The sequence below is a fragment of the Eurosta solidaginis genome, chromosome 3, assembly GCF_040869045.1.
Source record: "Eurosta solidaginis isolate ZX-2024a chromosome 3, ASM4086904v1, whole genome shotgun sequence".
In the NCBI taxonomy this organism is placed as follows: Eukaryota; Metazoa; Arthropoda; class Insecta; order Diptera; family Tephritidae; genus Eurosta; species Eurosta solidaginis.
This window is the reverse complement of record NC_090321.1, coordinates 158,745,820-158,771,695: the sequence shown is the minus strand read 5'-3', so window position 1 is coordinate 158,771,695 and position 25,876 is coordinate 158,745,820. Positions and strand designations below refer to the sequence as shown.

At 38.6% G+C, this 25,876-nt stretch overlaps 1 protein-coding gene across 6 annotated transcripts in view; it reads right to left on the bottom strand.

The window, feature by feature from the left end:
- Positions 1-25,876, bottom strand: part of Hil (Hillarin) — a 306,146-nt gene that overhangs the window by 166,329 nt on the left and 113,941 nt on the right. For all 6 annotated transcript variants that reach the window (XM_067773502.1, XM_067773499.1, XM_067773504.1 and 3 more), the window contains exons 3-4: positions 6,574-6,715; positions 3,953-4,146 (exon numbers count right to left, since the gene is read on the bottom strand). In XM_067773502.1, coding sequence (XP_067629603.1) covers positions 3,953-4,146; positions 6,574-6,715 — 336 coding nt within the window. The remainder of the gene's footprint in view (positions 1-3,952; positions 4,147-6,573; positions 6,716-25,876) is intronic.

Sequence of the window (25,876 nt, the reverse complement as noted above, 5' to 3'; positions counted from 1 at the left end):
TGCAGAATTTCTTTTCTCTGATGATCGTAATTTCAATTCCGCTGCCATTAACAGTTGATCATTGTCGACATTGTTCATTATTTCCTTAGCTTTTCGTTTTTTTGTGTGCATAGATGACTCAGAGAAGTTTTTTGTTGGCCTCCCCGGCTAACCTAACCTCGGCTTAGGAATATCACGAGAAGTGCATGGCTTAACATCAAGCATATAATCTGTAAATCTAGATTTTCTCAATAAATCTACTTGTAGATCGAAAACAACATACGAGTATTATAAGTTAGCTTGATGATGTATCTTTTTAATTTTGAATGATCCACATCTCTTCCAACTATAATCAAAATATGGTTTAGTATGGCTTTGTCCGTTTCTCCATCTTTGCTTTTTAGCAAAACTTCAAAGAGTGCATTTCGTGAAATAGCCATAACTAGTTGATGATATAGGAAAATTTGGTACAGTGCAGTTGGTTTTACTTCAATGCATTCCGTCTTTGGTATGATTAATTTTTAGCTTTGTTCTCTATTTATATAGTCTTAGCCCAAGCGTTTTATTATATCACTTGCAGGGATAATAATACCTGCTAATGCTTAGCAAAAAAATACTTACCCATTTCTTTGTTTTAAAGATCTACCTAAGATCTCAAACTCCGAGCGAGATTTAGGTAGGCTTATGTGATGTATACATACATATGTATATTCCCGAACACTCAATTGCTTAGAAGTATCACCCATAATAGACGACCCGCAGGTAGGCGTGCATACATAACATAAGTTGATGGGATAAGTGCACAAATCGTTAACAATGGGAAAACTCATATGACAAACAATGAAGGCTATTCAGTGCACAAGCTTCCTTTTTCTGGGTTTTTACCATAAAGGGGATAGCGACCCGTTGGGACCCCTTTAATACTTTTTTTAAACACGCTACTACAATTCAGTAACCCTAACAAAGCCCGCGCATGCGCAGAACGTATGTACATTTGCACAGTTTCAGCAAATAATGATTGACAGAAAGTTTGCACATTAGGAAGATAGGAATAGATAGATAGGATATAGAAATATTATATATATGGAAATCAGGCAAGTTTTATTCTATTGAAAACAAAAAATTTTCTAAGCTCACCAAACTTTTAGTGGCTGTCTAAAACAAAAAAAAAAATTTTTTTAAATGCCTACGTGGCTGAAACTTACCAATGCTGTTATAAACTACGCAAGTATGTTAAATAAAATAGTTTGAAGTCAAAACAGTTATCGAAAAATCCACCACGTGGCCACAAAATAGGTCAACAATTTTGGACTGTGAAATGATTTTTACACTTGTTTCAATTATCCAGGTTTCATAATGCTTATCATGGTGATCGTAGGTTTTTTATTTTGTTGTGTATACATTTTCTTAACAGTTGGTTATTAATCTGTTGCATGTCAAAACATTTTTGAGATTGGAGAACATTGTTTTTTGGACTTTTGGCATCCTAAAAGTCTCTACACCATATCACCTGGGTTCAAAGACAGCGAAAACCAACATCAAAATACTTAATAAACAGTTTTCTAAAGACGATTTTTAATTCCAAACTATCGCTTACGATTTTTTTTTTAATTTTAGAAATTAATGCGACCAAATTAAGCAATTCACAAGGCCTGTTTCAAATCATTGCACATACATACATAGGTTTAAAAGGATACCTTCTGAACGTGTCATAATATGTAATAAAAATTTTGAATTAAAAGTCGCCCTATTTTTTATTCTAAATTTTCAACTGTGGTGTATTTTTTTAATTTTGGAAATAGTTGACCCATCTAAAACCCGCAACGTATTTCACAGTCTTATAAGTAACTCCCAGCTCCTCTTTACGCGGTGGTTAACAGTTCCAAAGCTCACTAAGGTCAGTTGACATTAATTCTCTTTCGGATTGCGAATTAGTTCCACTGACACTTGTGGTACTATTTTACTACTTTTTTACTACTTAAGTAATTTAATGAGCGGAGTTCGACGTGTCTCCACATCGGAAAAGGGAAATCGAAAGAAAAGAGGAAATGGAGAAGGGAAAGTAGAGACAGTTGAGTTTTTTCCTTATTATTGCATTGTCATCTGGTTTTGAACTATATTCCAAGTTTCAAGTTTGTAGCTTATCGAGAAGTTACTTAAATTTCAATTACAAAATTTCAATTAGGAAATACGGCCCTGGACGAAAGGAAGTATTTCACAAAGGGTAGAATGTAGTATTTTTAATGATATTGAAAAAGAAGTTAATATTGCATAAAGGTCAAGCAGCAACATTTTAATTTATGAGGGAGAGTATTGTTAAATGTGACTTCATTGCATCATGATACATATCATGGTTTAATTATTAAAGGTTACCCATGTAGCCTTAGACCACCCCGTGCTTTTCACATTCCAAACTCCCAAGTCGCTCCTAAAAATTAAAAGTATTATTTCTTTTCAAACTCCTTTCTCAATAATGAACAAACCTTTAAAACAGTACTGAAAGTTTGCCTTTTCAGAAAAAAAAATGTTAATTGGATACACTTTTTAGTTTTGATAATTTCTTTTGATAGCATTCGTGAAAAATTTAATAATTTTGCTGTAAATTTTTGGGCAAATTACAAATAAAAAGACAACTTTGTAACAATGTACAAAGCATTTGCACTTTGTAATTATTTTCCAGATGCCACATATAAGCGCAAATCCTGGTTGCTGTGCTGCCCGTATGCTAAAGACCCTCAAGTAAAGAACGAGGTGCTGTTTTGATGCACTTTCTTGCTGCTGGTCAAAAGGTTTTTCGGCGTTCTTTTCAAAACATTTGGCTCTGCCGTTTGGATTTCCAGATCTCAGCCCTTTTGCACTTTCGGAGTACTAAGCAACTTCTGGAAGTTCCGGCTGTGTGTAACTGCCAATAGTTTGAAACATAGCATGTGCTCAAGCTGGGCATAGCTAAAGGCAGTGCGTGACTGCTTCTTTGCAGCTCTCCTCGACGAAGCTCATGCAAATCCTATAAAAAGGGATCTCCTTTCTTTCTTCATGCAGGCCAGTGGCCAGTGATTGTGGGAATGATCCTAAAGGTTTATTTTCTTAATAGATGCACCTCGACCACCTGTGCTGCATCCAACGGTGCGTAGTTAGCTGCAGCGACCTTTTGCAGCTGCTGACGATCTTAGACGTAGTGATGTGGGTGTTAAGCGTCATGAGCGCTGCTGGAGTAAGTGCTCAGGTGTGTTGTTATGTCACTATTCGAAAGAAATTTTTTCGGATAAAACTTTTTTTTTTGATTTGAAATGCATTTTTCTTCGTATATAGTTACAGGATACGACCCAAGGATTTCTGCTTGGAAGACACTAGCCGAGTTTGAAAGACGGGCTGATAGCTAAAATTGCTGAGAAGCTTTCAGCTCCTAAACCGTAGCCCATATATCCATCTTAGGATTTATCTATGACGCGTTATGCGCACCATCATTTTCCCTTAGTGTCAAATGTGACTGACAGTATGTTTATTACGGCCACATTTCTCTCACAAAGGCCTTGGCTAAAGCTTTATCAATCGTCATGTCTCAAAAGGAGATTTTTGTCGAACTTGTGCCTTTTTGAAAAAGGGTATTTCATTTTCCTCCCTTCTCCACTTCTTAAAAACAACCATGAGTGCGGAGGGTCACATTTTTAAAAAAGCTACACGCGAAACCTCGTGCAATTGAATCATGGATACATATGTACCTAACAAATTTTACAAATTGCCCCCAAATGTTAAAGAATTCATGTCAATAAGTTCTACTGCTGGTTGGTTAAGTCAAAACCACAATTGCCACACCAAACTGGCCCCAAATGCATACTTCCAATTAAGTAATTTTAAGGTATTTAAATTATTACAAGGTACAAACAACATTGTTGGTGGGTAAGTAATACTTTAATTACATATCTACTTGTGATTATAGGAATATACATTAATTTAAATAACTGGCTTTACTTACCAAATAAAAATCTATTGGTTTTTCTCTCATCTTATTATAGGCCTTTTGTATTTCCGTTTGTTTGAGCGCATGCGCAATGTGCAATGCGCTAGCATCGAATCGTCCATATTTATAATCGGAATCATTTTGTGACGGAGAACTGACATCTCGGCTGCCATAACCATTTGGTGTCGACTGACGTGAACCCAATCCACCTGTACGCACATTGGGGACGAAAGTTTATGTAATGAACGAGGAAAATATGAGTGAATCAAAATTAATTTGTAATTGCCTTATATAAACATGGTTCCTAAATATTCCACTCCAATCGTTCACATCCCATTGGTAAATTTATTTTGATGTATGTTGGAACGATTTTCCGTCATCACTTGTCAGATATGCGCAAGGCCGAAACCGGTTTGTCTCCAAACCAATTTTGACACTTCGTTTTGCAACGTCGTCGCGTCAAGGTCGTTTTTCCCCACAACTCAACCGCGTGCTATAAAAGGACGCTATTCATGCGGTAGAGAATAAAATGGCGAATAGTGCGGGAATCGAAATGATAAAAAATTTAATTAAAAACATTTAAAAAACTAAAAATTTATCGTACATGGAATAAACCATTAAATCAGAATATATCTAAATATATAATAACCTCAATTACGCAGAAACCTACGCACATGGTTCTGGCCTTAGTGTATTACCTGTGTGTTGGTGGAGCAACTGTACAGCAATTTAAAGACAGCAAACTTCTGAATATATAACCTGGTGTTATCGATTAACACCAATGGAGGGATAACCTGGTGTTTTATTAAGCTTAAGCTTTAACCATTAAACTAATAATCCATAAAAAAAAAACCAATTTTGACAAGGGATGACGGAAAATCGTTCGAATATACATCAATTACCCACCTTGTCGGAAAATCAACACACCAAAACAAATAAATTTATTTTATTACCCGTATTGCTCTCAATCCTCTCATTTCGTTCACGAAAAATTTAAGAAATTGTGTTTTTTTTATACCTATATGAAACTACTTTAAGATCGCGGGTTCGAATCGAGCTCAAGTCCTAACAATAATTTTTTATCATTATTATTGTTATGATAAATTTTTTCTTAATTGAAAAAAATGTTTAAATTAGAATAGAAGAAAGAAAAAATATAGACAACTGCCAAAGCTCGTTGTATAAATCCATTTCGGGAACTGCTAAATTCCTTCATCGGCAACGTTTAGGCGCCGCTGCTATAACCATTCAGCCATCACAGCGGTTTTTTGTTTGTCTTCATTAATCCTACTTCTATTCTGGTTCGTGCCAATTGATATTCACAACACTGCGACATCTGTTGCAGAATGGATGTGAAAATTGGACTTGTTTGATGGCAATCCTGCCATAGTGTCATATTTTATTGACACTTTTTGCCCGTGCTCTGGGATGTATTAACAATTTTTGTTGTTATATCGGCCTACTGATTTTTAAGATCGCGGGTTGGAATCGAGCTCAAGGCTCAAGAATAATTTTTTATCATTATTATTGTTATGATAAACTTTTTCTTAATTGACTGTGATGGCTGAATGGTTATAGCAGCGGCGCCTAAACGTTGCCGATTAAGGAATTTAGCAGTTCCCGAAATGGATCTATACAACGAGCTTTGGCAGTTGTCTAAATTTTTTCTTTCTTCTATTCTAATTTAAAAATTTTTTCAATTAAGAAAAAATTTATCATAACAATAATAATGATAAAAAATTATTGTTAGGCCTTGAGCTCGATTCGAACCCGCGATCTTACAAATCAGTAGGCCGATATAACAACAAAAATTGGTGAAACTACTTTATTTTCGTGTATTTTTTCTTGTATTTTATCTTCAATTTTTTGTCGCACTCCCTCCTAATACGGCTTCAGTACTGGTGTAAGTGTGTAAACTATATTTCAAAAAACTAACAAAATACAAGGAAAATACAATATAGTTCATTAAAAATAAACGAGCCAGTTTTTATTTCGTTAGGTTTTTTTGACATTCGGCCGTTTTTTCTTTATTTTTTTCTGACACATGAAAATTTTGTTTTTAGTTTGAAAATTTGGTGCATAAAAAAACAATTAAAATCAACTTTCTTGTGAAAAAAGTGAACCATTAGAGACCGAAAGAAATTTCGCGTGTTATTTGCAATGTTTTTACTGTTAAAAGTGTTAATGTAAAAATAAAATGTAAAACATAAGCAAAAACATCTCAAACTCACTAATTTTGGGGGAATAGTGGTCTCGCTTTTTCATGATAGAAATTGTTTTTGTGTTTTGAAGTTCCGATAAAGTTTCGTCAGTTTTTAGCTTGGACTCCAAGCAAAAATAAAGTAGTGTCATATATGCTTTAATGAATTTTCGCGGTATTTTGTTATTAATATGCCAATATTTTAACGTTTGCTATGAGCGTATGCTTTAAATTCGCAATGGGCTCTCTCTTGTAGTATACGTGCAATCCGTGTACCTTGCAAGGCCCAAATATCTTAATAAATATCTATGTTAGCTGTGAATAGGCACGAGCTTGTCATTTAAAATTTTTACAGGTGTGTTTCAGAATTTAACAGGCATTCATTATATGGCTAAAAGCCCAAAACACAACCAATTCGTTTCTTATATGTACTTACCATCCACTTCGGTGCGTGTTCCACGGATTTGCTCATTGACGTATTTGTTTGTGCGTGGCGCATTTAAAGCCTGCCTTATACCCACTGATGTCTGATCTAAATGGCCAGGTCCACTCTTTGGTACATGTGAACTACAGTAAACCTAAAAAATATATGTATATAGATGTGTTTACAAACTTGAATTACGGTCAATCTGCAAAAAGAGACACAACGAATAAAAATCTGCAATTAAATGATTGTGTTTTTTGAGTGAAAAACGCCAAGAAGTCAGCTGGAATTTATTCAATGCAGTTTCCCGTCACAAGCTCGAAAGAGCTACTAATTTTTTCTTTGTGGCATAAGCTACATATTTACGTTAACGGATCTCAGTTTTCGGCACAACCCAAAAAGTCACTTACCTATGTGGTGCATGTAGCATTTTATCACTTATGCTTTTGTTTTTGCATTTTACCTTGTATCCCTGTGTAGTAGTGCTACGCGCCATCCAATAGGTGCGACCACAAACAAATTGTCACCAGTATCCTCTAACGGAAGTAAGTCTGTTTCCCTCACCTACTCGTGTGCTAGTGCCGGAAATAGGGTGAGAAGAAGGGAACGAGGGCTGATGTCGACATTACTCCTATCCTGTTAAGGTCGGAAAAAATCTCGAGAGGCTCCGCTACATAGAATAGGCTGCCTTGGGAAGCAGCCGAGCTTCATGTATTACGCCTACTCTGAACGGCATATGCAAGCAGATGAATTTTTACTGAGAAGCTTTTCATCGCAGAAATACTTTTGGAGTGTTTGCAAAATCACTGCCGAGGGGCGACCCCACTTGGAAACACTTTTTACTAATTGTAAAAACTTGTTTCTAAATTTTCATGTTGCTTTGCCCGGGAATATAACTTAGGATCTTCGGTGTGGTAGGCGGAGCACGCTGCCACCACACCAGAGGCTGACGCCGATCACTTTATCGGCGGCGACGGCGTAGGATCCATAGTAAGCGGGCGACGTCGGCGTTACTATAAATAACTTGATGTTCTTATTTAAAAAAGTAATCTTTTGGAAAGGTCCTGTTTATATTGTACGAATTCTGGGGATTTCTGATACTTATGCACCTTCTGCTAACGTTCGAATCGCTAAACTGTTGAATAAATCATTCCAATATTCAGTATTGCATTCTGGTCTTGATTTAGATTACTTTGGGTGTAGTACTTTACAATTATACTTCACAACAATAACTTCAAACAAAACTTCAAAAAAATGAAATTTCGCAGGCTCGAAAATTATTTTTTTGGGTATGCGTAGTGGAACTTTTTTTCCTGAGCCCAAATCCTATAGAAAAATCGATGGCGCGATATCGGTTAATAAATCGCCCCAGTCTAATGTATATCCGTAGTCCACGCCTCTCCCATAGCCATATGCGTGTATGTGTGTGAATAGCTACTTCGGCTGATGATAACATATTTGTGTGTGAGATATCTATACATAAGAGCGGCTTCTTTGTTGTTGTTGTGCATTTATTTAGTAGGAGCTTAATGATCCTAATATTCGTCACAAATATGTATTTAAGGAAATCGACGTTTTGGCAATTTCAGACCTCCCACGGCAACCGGTTCTATATACTGGAGTAATCTGGAGTTTTGGCCAGGACCAATGGCTGATATGTTATTCAAGGAGTAGCTTCTTGCGGAGGCACTGTCCTTCATTCACTTACTCCAGGGAGGCTTTGGACCTTTCCCCGGTCCTAGGGACTGGTCAGCGTCTGCCGAAAAAATACAAATATTTTAAAATATTCACGCTTTTTTCTATATGTCTCGTGCAATGCGTAGTTTCACCGAAGGAGATGGGCTAACTCCTAATACTCGTCGCGGCGATTTCTGTCAATCGTTTGTGGCTCCTTGCTGTTCACGCCCAAAGGCAACTTACGGCCGCTTTTATTGATCTATCAATAGTCATGATTTTCGTGGCACAATTTTAACAATTAGCGTTGATGGTGGCCTCAATTTCCGAAGTTAGAACAGTAGCAATTTCGACCAACAGTTGCTACCGCGCCTCCTGGCCCTCACAAGCACATTGATTTCAATAGTCTTCGTCAAACCAAAACGATATTTAAAAGTAAGGGTCGACCAATTTTTAATTTGAAAGATGTAAATGGTTATATGTTCAGTATAAAATGTTTTTTCCCGGCCTTATGATATAAAAGTTCATGGGAAGGTCAGAGCCTCACCTGGGAAATATGTGTCTACATATTCACATTTGTAACAGCAGCCATAACGTGTAGGTGATATTTGAACTTGGTTTGGATAAGCGACCGCCATGGTGTGGTGGAAGCGTAATCCGCCTACAACTCCCTGGCAAAGCAATATTAAAAATTCAGAAACAAGTTTTTTCAATTAAAAAATATTCTTTCTAAGCGGGGTCGCCCCACGGTAAGAATTTGCAAACACTCCGTGTGTTTCTGTCATGAAAAGTATCTCAGTGAAAGCTCATCTGCCATGAAGATGCCGTTCGGATTCGGCGTAAGACATGTAGATCTCGTTCCTCCAATTTGCAGGAAAAACTAAAAGGAACACGGCGCAAATTGGAAGAGAAGCTTGGCCTAAAATATCTTCGGAGGTTATTGCGCCCTGTGCTTTTATTTACATATTTGGATAGGCTATAATCATGATGATTCACTTCAAGGGACCAGTTGGGAATAGAGCCGCCAACTTAACGCAATGCCAAACCGGGAGACTTTGGTTTTAGTAATGATCAAGTGTAAAAATCAAAATTAACATGTTAGGTGTAAAATGCTTCCTAGTGCGTATTTCGTGTTTTATATATGGAGCTTTCCCTGTCAACTGAACCTACTAAAGAATTTTGCATCACCGATTTCGCTTATTCTTTTAGCCAATCGGGATATAAAATTTTTGAAAAAATCGGCACCTTTTTTAGATAGTTTGCTTTTTTAATAGAGAAAAATTGAAAACTGAATCGGCGGCGGTGGCGGCGTATATTTAATGACTTTTTCTTTTATAATGGCATTGTTTGCGTCCCATAAGTTAAAATATAATAAAAAAATTTGGTTGGTTGAGAAATTACGATATTTTGAACTGAATGTTAAATATTACAGTGTAAATTGATATTTTATTGGAAAGATTAACATTTACAAATATCGAATCGTGCACTAACTCAATTTCGAGAAAAAAGTGACTTTTCGATTATGCCGGGAGGCCGCAGATGTGGTACATCCAATTTTAATAAGATTTTTAAAGTTTCCCGGAAATTGGAGAGTAAAGTCATCCAATTACATAGGCTGGTGATTTCGTAGGTAATTTTTCGTATAAGTTTCATACCTAAATTTCACATTTCATTAACTTCGTAACAAATAAGTATTCGCTCTTAAGTAATAAAATTTCAATTTTAACTGGAATTTAAACTGGCACTGAAAAAACGGGCCCAAGACCGCAATAACGTCGTTTTACATCTACAAATGACATATTACCCACACATATGTGGATGATGGCGAAACAATTTCATTCTAGATATGTGTTAACCCAATAAATATTTATGTACGTCCGGGAACGTTTAGGAATCTTAAATTTTTGTTTTTAGTCATTATTTCACCAATAACGTGCTTATTTTTTTATTGCAATTTCGTAGGACATCACAATGTTAAAAGTGTCAGCTGAGAGCACTACGAGGGGACAAAACTAGAGCTAGTACTTTCTCTTAATGCAATACTTCTACACTAGTTCGAAACTAGTACGTTCCGCTGCAGATAAGAGTCATAGATGCCTTTTATTTGACAGCCCCTTCGAACAACAAAAATTACTTGGTATTCTATATTTTTTTTCTAATATTCACATGTTGGAAAATAAGATCAGCCGTTCAAATATACATAGATATACACATAAAGCAACTACACAACTCGTTTTTTGTTGGAACTTCGGTTTATACTACGGTGTCGGCTTATAAGACTATTTTCCAAAAGGTGAATTGGCAAATCTTCGTAGATATCTGCAATTCATTTGCAAGGCAAATGTTTTACATTTTTCATGTATTCTTATATTAGGGTATTATGTATTAAAACAAATTATTGATTTTTACTCGAAATAGGCTACATGTTTTGTTGAGCTGAATGACAGGCGGTATAATTCACCTATTCTGCTCTTACATATTGCAGAGAATTTTGGGGAATTCCTGACTATTTTGCAGCTTCTGTTAAGGTTCGAATCTCTGAAATTTCGAATAAATAACTCAAATATTTAGTATAGAAAAACGTTCTTTATTTAGACTACTTTGTGAGTAGTACTTCACAATTACAATTATCGCGTACTGCGCTAATATCATGTTTAAATACCCCCAGCGGGTTAGGGGGCTTAGAATATACCCGCGGTATGCCTGACGTAAGAGGTGACTAAAATACCAAATTGATTCAAGGGGTTGTGTAGCGCAACCCTCTCAATGGGTTGCCAGCGCTATATATAGCTTCTCCAACCGAATTTCCAACCTCAACTATCCGTGGCGAATCCTGTTTCATTAACAGCCGAGGCTCTGGTGACCGCAAGTTCCTCATGGAACTAGGAGGTGGGGAGGGCGGTATGGCCTTTATCGTTAATACAACAACAACAACATAATGTTTAAATTAAACTGATTGATTATCGCTTGCACCGCGCTGCTTTATACGATCAGTTAATCTCGTTCACATATTTCTCCTAAGGTATAGACTTTTCACGAACATGCCTTGTGGAACTGTTGTATCGCCATATATGTATATAATACTTCTATATCAATACCTTCCTATCTTCCTAATGTGCAAATTTTCTGCAATCATTATTTGCTGAAACTGTGCAAATGTATGTTCTGCGCATGTGTGGGCTTTGTTAGTGTTATTGAATTGTAGTAGCATGTGTAAATAAAGTATTAAAGGGGTCACAACGGGTCACTATCCTCTTTACCCAACTTCTGCATACTAATTGTTATAAAATCTCAGTTTAGTCGATTAAACAATGAAAAGGCCAACAAATTCAATACAAGGCTTGATGTATTTATTATTTAAACATGGGCTGCAGCCATACAAAGTACATTATTTACATACATATATAGTAAAAGAAAAAAATAAGGCGAAGAATTCATATTTTTGAAATGAAAAAAATTCAAATATATGTACATGTATAAAAATATACTTATACATCCCAACAAGCATTTCTTTAAACGTTTTTAAAAATTATTTAAAGTGAATTAGCTTGAACAAACGATATATAACGTTTTCAAAATTTTACTCATTTTGAGTTATTTAATGAAGTAAATTTTTGATGAAGTAAACAAAATATGAGTACTGGGCTGACTGCTATTGGTGCTGAAATAATATCAATTTTGTAAATTTGTTTCTAACATGCTCTTGTTGTTATACTGCTTGTTGAAATATACACATATTTAAGCCCCTTTTTTACAAAAATTTAATGACAGCCTTGAGATTTTGTCTCCTTCTCTCGTTGTATATCTGTACTGTAATGTTTGATAGACTGCACAGTTCAGTAGTAGTGATATAGAAGTATTACATATATGTGTATCGCATAATTGGTTATTTACCTATTTACATGTATCTCTGTAGTTTATGTTTTTCTTCTGGCTATATGCGCGTGTATGTGTGAGTAACAGCTTCTGCTCATAGCTGATGATAACGTGATATGTGATTGTTTCTATTTCTTCTTCACTCTTATCTGCTGACTACATATGCGTATGTGAAATATTCTTTTCGCTTATGTGTGTGAAATATTCTTGATTGGCTTTTATGTATTTGTGTAAATGGCTTAGTGTCGTTGTGTTTATTTACTAACAGCATAGCGATGTTAGGAATGGTAATATTCGCCACAATGTGTATAAAATAGTAGGCTTGTATATTGTGGGCTTTTAGTTGCTGGGTCTTAACTTCCAATAAAATATTTGAAAAATGTGTGTATTAAATCAATATTACCGAAAAGATCAAAAATTCCGGTATATTTTTAACTCCTTTGGTGTAGAGGTAGGGTGCTCGCCTAAGTAAGCTAAGATCCCTGTCTACATATGTATATCTATACATTTATAGACATTTACATATATACATTTAACATAAATATATTAAGAGAATTTTTCCATTCGCCCCTGGGTAATGGTTTGGCAAGCTCTTCTGGAATGTTTTTCTGTGACTTCCCGGCATATTCGATAAAGTCACCTTTTTCTCGAAATTGAGTTAGTGCACGATTCGATATCTGTAAATGTTGATCTTTACAGAAAATATCAATTTACACTGTAATATCCAACACTCTGTTCATAATAGTTCAACAGTACAACCAAACAACTGCGTTTTTTTCGGCGTAACTGAGCAACTCGGCGTTTTCCTGCCATACATTTTTTTCTTAAATATTTTAACTTTTGCATCCTAAGCAATGATATTAACTATAAAAGAAAAATTCATTAAAGTTTGCACATTTGACAAACACTTCAAAAACTTAAAGGCTGGTTTTCCTGGAAATAGCTGTAAGTGACTTCTTCGGTTAAGCCGGGAAGCCACAAAAGCTTCTTAGCGAAATTTAGCTGCTCTAGCAGATGGCGTTAGGAGTCGTCATAAAACGCACACGGTTGTGAGCGTAAATTTTAAACCTTTCATCGGCTTAACAGATTTTTCAAACTTCTTTTACCTAAATTTAAAATATCTGAATTAAATGCTGCTTTTTAATTTTATTGGGTTTAAATTTTAAACTTATTTTAGACTTAATTGTTTTAAAACAAAACCAAAAAAGTTTCAAAAATCTAAAAATATTAATTAGTATTCATGTTTGGGTTGAAAAAAAAACGAAAACACTACGCTTGTTGCTGAAATTCCAAAGCTAAAATATTTCTTTGCGAAAAGCGCTGCGATTCATAGATACTTTTTCGAAAAATTTTGTTTCCTATAGGTTCTACCTTTCCACTTAATTGTCACTCTTCCCTCCCATGTCTTCTGGTACTGCCAACTTTACAAGTTTTTTATCTTCTCGTTATAATTAAACTTGTTTGAGGAAAGTAAAATTTGAAGTTTTAAAACAATTGGTGAACCAGAATATACATTCATTTGTCTCTATAGTATTGTTGAGCATTTTAAGTTTAACACATTATAAAAAAAAGTATTATTTCATATCTCTTCTTTTTTGGGGGCTAAGATACTTGGCTTGGATATCATAAGTGGTTTCAGGCTCTGGATCAGGGACTGATATCAGTCTTAGACCGGCCATAGTGACGAATGTCACGCGTGATTAGTTATCACGTCCTGCACGAGGTGCCCCTGCTTCTACTGATAATGGCGGATCTAGAGAGGACAACTCAATAAAACCCGCACGCCGAGCTCAGGGGAGGGAGGACTCTTTAAGAGTCAAGATCGGTACACAACGGTGACGAACTGGACTGTTTTAGGCTTTGAGTTGACATTACATTTTGACTTGATGACTTTGGGCTGGTAGGTGCGGTATTCTGCCACTTTAGTAGGTCGGGGTGAAACCCTACCGAAATGGCTGGTAGGCTAATGCTGCACCTGCCCACGTCCCGTTAAAACCGTGGCGGGCCTCAAGGTACGTTCCGGCTCCGTCGCCGTTAAGTTGGTGGTGTAGGTGCGGTTGAAGATTTTCCCGCTTCGCGTCCGGTCTGGCTCTGAACGCATTACTCATAAGGTAATGCGTCAACCCTCGCGTGGCCTCCCTGCGTAGCATAGATAACCACGAGACCGTTAAAGGGCGACTACACAATCGGCTCCGGATAGCGGCCTTGAGGGGGGACTTTTTTAGAATGGACAAGACTAATACGAATCCGCCAAGGATGGGGTGCGGAAGAAGAGCGCTTTTGATGGAAACCCGTCAAATCAATCTTCAGCACTCTAAGGCGGCTTCCGCAAATTTGGTGCTCTACCTTGAAAAAGGCGGAGTGGATATAGTCCTTGTCCAGGAGCCGTGGCTGAGTAGTAACGGCAGTAAGATTTCTGGATTAAGGACTGGAAAATTCAACACCTTGGTGCATGGGGAGGCAAGTAGGCCTAGATCATGTGTGCTTGTTAAAAAAGAGATTAAAGCTTTTATTCTCTCTAATTTCAGCAATGTTGATGTAACCACGGTCTGCCTCGGGCGAGGAAGTAATGAAATGTGGGTGGTCTCAGCACCATGCCCCACGGGGACGTAGAGGGACCACCACCTGCGATACTGGGTGAAATCACCGCTGAAGCAAGGCGGAGAGGTGTTGGCGTGATCATCGGTGCCGATGCTAATGCCCCGCATAGCATTTGGGGAAGCTCGGATACCAACACTAGAGGTGAGTCTTTATTTACTTTTATTGTAGATGAGGGACTTTGTATATGTAATAGGGGGAATGACCCGACTTTTATTACTGCGGTAAGGGAGGAGGTCCTGGACCTCACCCTGGTTAGTAGAGAACTGGAAGGTCGGATATCTGGATGGAGGGTTCTCAACGAGCACTCCTTCTCTGATCACCGATATATTCAGTTCTCAGAGAACGAAGAACGTCCCGGTAAAATATCTTTTAGGAACTCTAAAAGTACTAACTGGGACTTGTATTGTAGGAAGCTGGGAGAGCTACTGCCTGCGGTGCCTATCATTAGTTCCGGCCTGTCCGAATCTGAGATAGACGTTCTGGTGGAAAACTTCACCTCGGCAAGCAATAGCGCCTTTCAGCTGTCCTGCCCATTGAAAACTTACAGGGGGAAGGGCAAGCCGCCCTGATGGTCGCATTCTCTTGACGACCTAAGAGCGTCCAGTCGGCGGCTCTTCAACAGAGCCAGGAGTAAATTACCCTCGGACGACTGGGAGCTCTATAAGGTGAGTCTGGGGATTTATAAATATGAAATAAGGATAGCCAAGCGAGATGCATGGCGAAGCTTCTGCGAAAACGTAGAAGGCTGCAATGAATCCGCGAGATTTAGAAAAATACTCTCTAGGAACCCCGCTTCTCTGGGGTATCTGAGAGATGATGGTGGGGTCTGGTCGATGAGTAGCGAGGATTCCCTAAGGCTTTTACTGGACAATCATTTTCCCGATGTCCCAGTTGCGCAGGGATCTTCGCCTGCATGGTCGGCGGTCGTTGGTCATGCAGAAGTGCCTGCCATTCCAATACGGGAAAGTCAAATAACCTGGGCTATAGGATCGTTCAACCCCTATAAGTCTCCGGTCCCGGATGGAATCATTCCTGCGCAGCTTCAAAGGTCTTTGGGGATTTCCTGCCGCTGGTTGGCCATCATATATACTAACTGCCTCAGGCTTAACTATGTCCCGAAGTCTTGGCACACGGTTAGGGTTATTTTCATTCCGAAGGCCGGCAGAATTTCGCATGTATCACCTAAGGATTTCAGGCCAATCAGTCTCTCGTCGTTTTTTCTTAAGACGTTTGAGCGGTTGATTGACCTGTACCTACGGGAAAGGATACCACGGGGGTTACTGTCGGCTTCACAGCATGCGTACTGCAAGGGCAGATCGACGGAAACGGCTCTCCATTCGATTGTAAAGCAAATAGAGGGGTCCCTAGAACACAAAGAGTATGCTGTGTGTGCCTTTCTAGACATCGAGGGAGCTTTTAACAATGTCTTACCGGGGGCAATCGAAAGAGCTCTGGTGGGTTTAGGAGTCGAGGCGGCTCTGGTTGAATTTATCAGCAAACTTCTATGCGGCAGAATTGTCGCAGCGGAGTGGGGAGGGGCCATAATTAAGAGGAAGGTGTGCAGGGGCACGCCACAGGGGGGTGTCCTATCTCCTCTCCTCTGGGTTGTGGTAGTCAACGAGCTTCTTGTGGAGCTGGAAGCCAATGGTTGTCGGGTGGTTGCCTATGCAGATGACCTCGCTATCCTAGTCAGAGGCAAATTTCTGGGCACCCTGCGCGATGTTCTGCAGGGCTACCTGGATACTGTGACTAGGTGGGCTGAATCATGTGGATTGGCGGTCAACCCGGGAAAAACGGAATTGGTCCTTTTCACAAGAAGATATAAGATGCCCGATTTCAGAACTCCCTCGATTGGAGGGGTACCGTTGGTACTTTCTGATAGGGTTAAATATTTGGGGATTGTTTTGGACAAGAAACTGTCCTGGAGACCCAATGTGGAAGATCGGGCCAGGAAGGCCGCCATTGCCTTGTACTGCTGCAGAGGAGCTATCGGAAAGAGATGGGGACTCTCGCCAAGAATAGTACACTGGCTCTATGAGATGGTGGTCAAACCGATTCTGCTATATGGGGTGCTGGTCTGGTGGAAAGCACTGGACACGGCGAGCACCTCCAAAATGTTAATGTCAGTGCAACGGACGGCGCTGATCGGTATCAGTGGCGCTCTCAGAACAACACCTACCTTGGCACTGAACGTCATGCTGAACATATACCCAGTAGATATTGCGGGAAAGGCGGCCGCGGCAAGGTCGTTGGTCAGGCTTCGTGATATGGGATATAGACTTTCTGACCGCGGACACTCTAGCCTTCTTACCAGTTTCGACTTCATCCCGGACAGAACGGACTACTGTATGCCGATAACTGCTCCCTATACAACCTTCACCCCAGTTATTCCAGAGAGAGAGGATTGGGGAAGAGGAATTATCTGGGGCATGGGACCGGTTAACTTGTTCACGGATGGGTCAAAGCTGGATGGAAAGGTTGGTGGGGGGGGGGGGGGGGGGGGGTCTTTTGTCAAGAGCTAAATTTAAGCCGCAAGTTTAAGTTGGCTGATCACTGCAGTGTATTCCAAGCGGAAATTGCTGCGATTAAGGATGCGGTGGATGGAATGCTATCCAGTGCTACCACGGTTAGGGAATTTAACATCTACTCTGATAGCCAAGCGGCTATCAAGGCCTTGAGCTCAACTACAGTGCGATCGAGGGTGGTCTGGGAGTGCCTGACCTCGCTTGCGATTGCATCGAATTATTTTACAATTAAGATTATCTGGGTCCCGGGCCATAGTGATATCCCGGGTAACTGTCAAGCGGATCTCTTAGCCCGCATCGGTACAACTGAACCGGATGAAGATGGCTGTAGGGATTTCGGGATCCCGCTGGCCACCTGTGGATTGCTCCTCCATAGCTGGGCCTCGAATCAGCTCAGCAAACGTTGGGCGGATACCACGTCTTGCAGGGTAGCAAGATCTTTCTAACCAAAAGTGGATGGCAGGAGGTCTGCTGAAATAATTGGGTTCACTAAGGCTTACCTATCAATGGTCATTGGGGTTTTGACAGGGCACTGTCCCATTGGTATCCATGCGGTACGTCTCAATATACTGGAAACTCCATCCTGCTGCAGCTGTATGGAGGATGATGAGGTGGAATCACCAAATCACTTTATGCTTGATTGTCCAGCTTTTGCCAGAACTAGGCGAAAGTACTTCGGTCGGGACTCACTTGGATCTCCCGAGGATATATCCAAAGTTGAGATCGGTATCATTCGGAGCTTTATCGTTGCTACCCAACGATTCTCTAAGTAGCTAGATCTAAGTCACCGTTATTTTTGGTGTATGTGGTATCACAACGGACCTTCGTGTTGTCCAAGTGAGCTATCCTTATCAGGGCAGCTACCACCTAACCTATCCTATAACCTATCTCTTCTGTAAAAAAATGTTAATTTCAACTATACCCTTCTTAACCGGCCTTCTGAGATACGACTTCGCTGAGATACGGCCTTTTAAACAGAATGTCTGATATACGTCCTTTTTAACAAAACTTTTAAGTTAAGAGTATTAGGGTAGGTCGACATGTAGTACACAAAAATTTCAGATTTAATTCAATAACCTCGCATAACACAACATAATCGAGATATGGTGAAACACACATCTATATTGGTTCCCCAGGCACATAGGAATACATAGAAATGAAAAACGGGTGCGCTAGCTAATAAGGCCGCATCCCTCAAAGCTTGTATCGCATACGTCCCAATCAGAGTGGGTGGCTTTGATCCAGGCTTGGGCTGTAAAGTGTCGAAGACAGGTTTCCGGGCCTTAGACCAACAATCTCACTCTTATCCCTAAAAATTGGTGACTGTATTCTAACCGGACAGTGTCTTCACATGCTTTTGAACTAAACCTTATTGTTGTTGTTGCGATAAGGATACTCCCCGAAGGTTTTGAGTAGTGTTATCGATATTGATGGTCCTTTACCGGATTAAGATCATGCATGTTCCGGTAACAAGAACCATTAAGGTACTAACCCGACCATCTCGAAGCGATTTAATATGACCACATGAAACCTTCTAGACCATCCTGTCCTCTCACCCCTTAGTCCCATGAGGAACTTGGGGTCGCCAGAGCCTCGGCTGCTAAAGAAATAGGATTCGCCACGGAAAGGTGTGGTCGACTATTCGGTTGGAAAAGCTATAAATTGCACTAGCAATCCCTTGAAAGGGTTGAGCTACACAACCCCATGAATCATTTGGGTATCTTAGACGCCTCTTACGACAGGCATACCAGCCTCAGGCATGCTCTAAGCCCACTATCCCCCTGGGGGCCTCGTTAATGATAGCAGTTTTCGTGTCCTCCGCTCGCCAGCCTAAAACTTCAGCTAATAGGTCTAGAAGCAGCAAGCAGTATAGGTCCTAGAAAGCTCCTTGTGGTTGCTAAAAGCACGGAGTTGTTTTATAACATGGGCCCTGGTTTCTGAGAGGGTCTTTCGGTTTGGTCGCCAAACAAGCTGAATATGGGGCCCACTTAAGGGGAGCAAAATATGATCATTTGCGATCGAAGTAAATCAACTTCAATGCTTAACCTCATCAATGCGGACAACCGTTCATCTAACATAGTTAATCGATACATATTTTTTATTCTTTTTAAAACCGAGAATGACCTTTCAGATTCGCAGTTTGCTATTGGAATCGTAACCAAAATCCTGTAATATTATCTTGTTCTTAACGAGTGCGTGTATTCTTTTCCATATTACTATTGTATATAAATTTTGAGGTGCAAAATTAAATTATGTGTACGCAAATACGTAATATGATATTATTTATTCGAGCTCTCGGGGCCCTCCCGATGCTGGGGCCCTGGGCTTTGGCCCCTGCTAGCCCCTCCTTTTATCCGCCCCTGCGCACATTCAGTGTATGTAAGGTCATTAGGGACTGACCACTTCAACCTGACTTAGGATTAAAAGGTATAATTTCACTTTCTCACAGAAAAAAATGCACAATAGTGACACAATTGCTTATATGCTAAATTCACAAGAAATCGCGAAACTTAACGAGCTTGAGCATTTTACCTTATACAAAAAAAAACGGACATTTATATTTTGCTTGAACAATATGACCAAATCCGAAAAAAATAACATTAATATGGTAGTAAACCTGAATTTATATACGCTGTGTACTTAAAAAATCGGCGGCTCCGCCTACCACACTGAAGATCCTAGGTTCGATTCCCGGGCAAAGCAATATCAGAAAATTTAGAAACAAGTTCTTTCCATTAGAAAGCGGGGTGCCCCTTTGCAGTGATTTGGCAAACACTCCGAGTGTATTTCTGCCACAAAGACCTTTTTAGTGAAAACTCATCTGTGCAGATGTCGTTCGGAGTGGGCTTTAAACATTTAGGTCTCGTTCCGCCAATTTGTAGGAAAAATTCAATGGAGCACGGCCCAAATTGGAAGAAAAGCTCGGCCTTAAATCTTTTGGGAGGTTATCGCGCTTTGTACTTACTTGTTAGTTTACTTAAAAAATTGCAAGGGAAAGTGGGGAATTGATTTAGCTTTGAATTATTTTGAAAAAATTGTATTTGGAACCGAACTATATTCCTTTGAGTGGCTTTCAAATTTAAAATAAATTCGGTTCGATTCATAGCCCCAAAACAGCGCACCCGATAGGTTTAAAGCCCCGACACATAAGCACTTTTTCATATAGATGAGTTTAACACAAGCTTATGCATTATAAGTAGATTGCAAGTATTTTTATGGAGAACGGTAGAATGAGTGACACTGGCGCCATCTGATATTGAAAAGTAGCCAACTCCCAAACTCTGTTACAAGCAAAGCACAAGAAGAAGAATTTGACATTTGTTTTGCCTAAGGGTGTTAGCACACTTTGCAAGTGAAATTATTTTTGCCACTGGTTGGTAAATTTTCTAACTTTTTTCGCAAGTAAAAACTCCAATATAACAAATGAATACGACACACAATATGTTAGCAAGTATCTTTGTGAATGTTTATACCAGCGCTTCGCGAAATTTTTTATGTGAATGGGCAAGGCGAAATAAACTTTAATTGCCAAGTCTGAAGTTCCTTCATATTTACATACGCAACAATGTGGTTGATTGTGGCGATGTTATTAGTATGCATAAGCTTGTGTTAAACGCATCTTTATGAAAAATGTCATTGCGCCGCCGCCATTATGAAACGGTTTAATTCGACCTTGCAAATTTATTTGACTTTCAAAGCTACAGAGTTTTTTTACAAAATTGGTATAAACAAATTATTAGTATTGATTCTCTAGGCAGAATTTATAGCTCAACAATCTTGTGGACGAATTTTAAGTCATATTTTACCCGAAGACCTTGATCATGTGAGTTGCAAGAAGCCTTACGCTCATAACTGAAGTATTGCAAAAAACAACGGTTTCAAATTCAGCTTTAATGTCCTTGCACATTGATTATCAGAAGTATGTATAATGCTCATCGAAAAAGTCGAGTTTAATATCTTTTACTAGTGTTTCTACAATAAATGGCCGGGGAACAATGAGACACGAGAGCCCTATGAGACTAATTCGGGCGACCTCGCTTAAGGCTTGGTTTCCTCCAAAAGCAGTGCCGCTATGTTACGACCACTAAAGAGCGCCGGTATACTCACCGTTTTCAGTGTCACCGCTTTGTTGTAGATTTCGATCAATTACGGCAGACGATTCGTAAAATTTTATTTTCCATTTTTGCATGCTTTTTTAATTTCATTATTATTTTTTTAAATGCACCATCAAGAAAAAACATATTCAAATAAAATAGCGGTAAAAAATGTTTGTTATTTTATAAATAGTTTCAAATATTTGAAAAAATCTTCACCGCTTTTAGTATAGCGATGGTAAAAAACGTTGATGGACGAGTTTGTACCTCCATGACGGCCGTAATATTTACTACCCCTCCGCTATATTACGTTCAGACCTGTTAAATTTGAATTAGCATTAGTAATCAATTAATTAGATGACTTTTTTAATGGGCAATGATTATTTCAATTGTTTTCCGAAAAAAGCAATTACTAATTGATTACCATTAGAAAAAAATAAAAAAAAAATTATGATTTTTTCTGATTATTGAAGAAAAATCAAAAATAATCAAAAGTAATCAAAATAATTACTTTTGATTATTTTTTATTTTTTCGATTACTTTTGATTTTTTTAAAATTATTTTTGATTTTTTTTTTTATTTTTTGTAATTTTTTTTGATTATCTTTGATTATTTTTCCGCTTTGTTGAAAGAAAAATTCTCCTTTTTTGCATGCACGGGATAATTTCTACATACAAGTACATTTTTGCAATAGTAAATCGCAAGCGCTTATCGAGGCGAATATATACATGCATCATATAGGGCGAATGGTATATGAGCGTTGATCTAAACATATTCTCCGGTAAGTATACACGCATGTGCATATTTTACTACGCGAAAACGGCTCTTTTTCTAATTGTCCAGACAATATGTAAAAAAATGTTGGATTCATAGGTTGGCATCCAAAAGCTTTCATTTAGCAACGATTATTTATTGTTTCGTCCTTAAGTCTAGCTAATTTTGTTATATCCAAAATAAATATATCCACTATTTTGGATAACGTTATGGCTATGCACTGACTATTTTGTACAGAAAAGTACATTGGTGGATGTAACGGTATATCGTGAGCGCTTATCTAGGCATATGGGTACATACCAGAGGTTTACGTCGATCACTTTATCGGCGGCGGCGTGAGCGGCACGCCGGCGTACGCCGGTATTCTTACTTTAAAAAGCTTGATTTTTCTTTTTAAAAAAATAGTATTTAGGAAAGGTTTTGTGTTGGCCATTTCGGAAAGATCCGGGGTTTTTGCCCCAAGATCTCGCAGACCGTTCAAAAATTTTCAGGAGTAGCTCCTTGCGGAGGGATTGCCCGTCCTTCACTTACTCCAGAGAGGCTTCGAACCCCGGTCTTTCGAATTGGTAGTGCTGCGTCTGCTGAAAAGAAATAGAGATACATAAAATAGCCACACTTTTGTTTGCATATCTCGTGCAAAGCGTAATTTCGCCTAGGGTTAACTCCTAATAATCGTCGCGAACATTATGTCTTAAAATCATTTGTGGCTCCTTTGCGGTCACGCACAAAGGCGACTTACGGTTGCTATTAATGGTCTGTTAATACTCATGACACCCGTTGCACAGGACGCCTCCAGTTTTTCGGCTGTTTTTAAGAGCTACAATTCCCGATGTGCGAGCAATAGCAATCCCGACCACCAGTCACTACCACGCCTCCTGACCCTCACATCATATGCCAGCTATAGCACTGCGACTTCGAACTCATACCTTCATCGACGTCACTATCCTAGAAGCTCCGAAGACTTTCCAACGGATGCTTTTGTCGCGCTTTGATGCCAAGCTACACCAGAGAAACACCTTGAATAATTAGGGAGTGACTATTCCGCCAAGGACGCCGCCTTCGAAATCATAAGCAATCTAAGTGGAAGTCATTGCGTAATCGGTGAAAATCGTAAAATACTCGGCGCATCTACATAATTAAAATTTTACAAGGACCCTGGATAAAATTTTTAAAATGTAGACCAATGTTTGCAGACGTTTGTGTTCACATCATTTATTTCAATAGTCTTCGTTAAATCAAAACGATATTTTAGAATGAAAGTCGACCGATTTTAAGTTGAAAGATGTTTACTGCTGTTTTCCGGCCTTATGATATAAGAGCTCATTATGGATGACCGCGTAGTTTCAGTTTTCAGACTAGTTCGACTGTCCACTACGTTAGGGTAACAGCACACACAGTCGACTGTCTAGGGAAAGCTTTTGCTTCACCACTATGAGTGTTCTTGCGAAGGACAAAGCCTGACCTGGTAAATATATGTGTCTACGTATTCACATTTGTAAAAGGAGCCGTAACGTGTAGGTGATATTTAAACTTGGTTGATAGGCTATAATCAATGTGATTCACTCCAAGGGACTAGTTTTGGATAGGGCCGGCAACTTTATGTCAAACCGGGAGACTTGGGTGTTCAAGGATGAAGTGTGAAAATTAAAATTAACATTTCAGACGCTATTTTATAGTTTCGCAAATAAACGATAGATTTTTGAATGTAAGCCCAAATGATTTTTCAAAACCTTCTCATTCGTACATATATCCTCAACTTAAGTATGAGGTAAGAATCAGTTCAAAGGAGTTTTAAACGGTTTTGCATCAATGATTTGGCTTATTCTTTCAGCCAATCGCAATATACAATTTTTTAAAGAAATCTGCACCTTTTTTGCTTTTTTAACAACTTGAGGGCAATTTGAAAACAATTTGAAACGCCTTGGGTCATTTTATTTGAATTCATTGTTCCTTATTAATTTTTTGAAAAAAAAAAAAATATGCAAAGTGAGCATATAAATCTCTACTATATATTTGTGAAAGTATGTCTGTATGTATGTTTGGACTTGCAGCCTAAACAGCAGAATGGAATCGAACGAAATTTTGCCATGACATACCCTGAGTGCGTCAATCTATGGTAGGCTATATAAAAAGAGTTTTCGACAAAGGGCGTGGCACCTCCCATACAACTGGAATTTTTCGTAGTCAATATATCTGAAAGTATTAAAGCCAGACGACTGAAATTAGGTGAGGAGGTATATAAGACTAATCCCTACCCCCTCGGAAAAATTGGGGATAGCGAAAAAGGGGCGTGGCATCTCCCATACAAATGGGGGTTGGGATTAGTCTAATATAGTAATCTATATAGTAGTCCTTTTATTTATACCCGAACGAGGTCGGGTACTCTGCTAGTTTATTATAATACTTTTCTTTTAGTGTTTTGTTTTAATAACTTGGTGAAATGGGTGATGCAAAGTCCGTGTTAAGCTGACATCGAAAACGCTTGTTTTTTTAAATAACTTTTGAACAGTTAGAAAGGGTTAAATTTCGCAATTAATTTCTTATAACTGGCAGTGATGCGCATCTGTTGATACCACTTTCGACCATATCCGACATGAACAATAAATGGCCTAAACAGTCTTAAACGAGTAGAAAATATAGTAACGATATTTTTTACATTCGGCGGCGGCGTGCGAATGACGACCCTAATCGGTGGCTGCGGCGTTTATCGGCGGCGTATATCTCTAGTACATTCATACACACCTACAAATTATTGCGTATATAGACGTATCCGACGAATACCTTGCGGGGGAGTGCGTATTATTTTACGACAAAACAATATGCTCAAACATATGTATGAGTAATACTACTTAGATTGATAGCTTCACTTCCAACTGGAGCAATCCTATAAGCTGTCATTCATCATCATGATCAGTTGTCTAACCAAAGGGTGTTATATCCCAAATAAATTTATTAACATATGTCCATGTGCATTAGATTGAAACTTCTTTTTATTTCCTTATGATTACGTCAAAGATAATTCCTATAAAATTTTAAGTTTTGCATAGTGAGCCATATTTTTATACTCAGTTGAGCAGAGCTCACAGAGTATATTAACTTTGATTGGATAACGGTTGGTTGTACAAGTATAAAGGAATCGAGATAGATATAGACTTCCATATATCAAAATCATCATTATCGAAAAAAAATTTGATTGAGCCATGTCCGTCCGTCCGTCCGTCTGTCCGTTAACACGATAACTTGAGTAAATTTTGAGGTATCTTGATGAAATTTGCTATGTAGGTAACTGGGCGCTCATCTCAGATCGCTATATAAAATGAACGATATCGGACTATAACCACGCCCACTTTTTCGATATCGAAAACTTCGAAAAACAGAAAAAGTGCGATAATTCATTACCAAAGACTGATAAAGCGATGAAACTTGGTAGGTGAGTTGACCTTATGACGCAGAAGAGAAAATTAATAAAATTTTGAATAATGGGCGTAGCACCGCCCACTTTTAAAAGAAGGTTTTGAAAAGTTTTGCAAGTTGTAATTTGGCAGTCGTTGAAGATATCATGATGAAATTTGGCACATATACAACTACCACCACTCCCTTTTAAAACCATCATTAATACCTTTAATTTGATACCCATATCATACAAACACATTATAGAATCACCCCTGGTCCACCTTTATGGCGATAGCTCGAAAAGGCGTCCACCTATAGAACTAGGGCCCACTCCCTTTTAAAATACTCATTATCATCTTTCGTTTGATACCCATATTG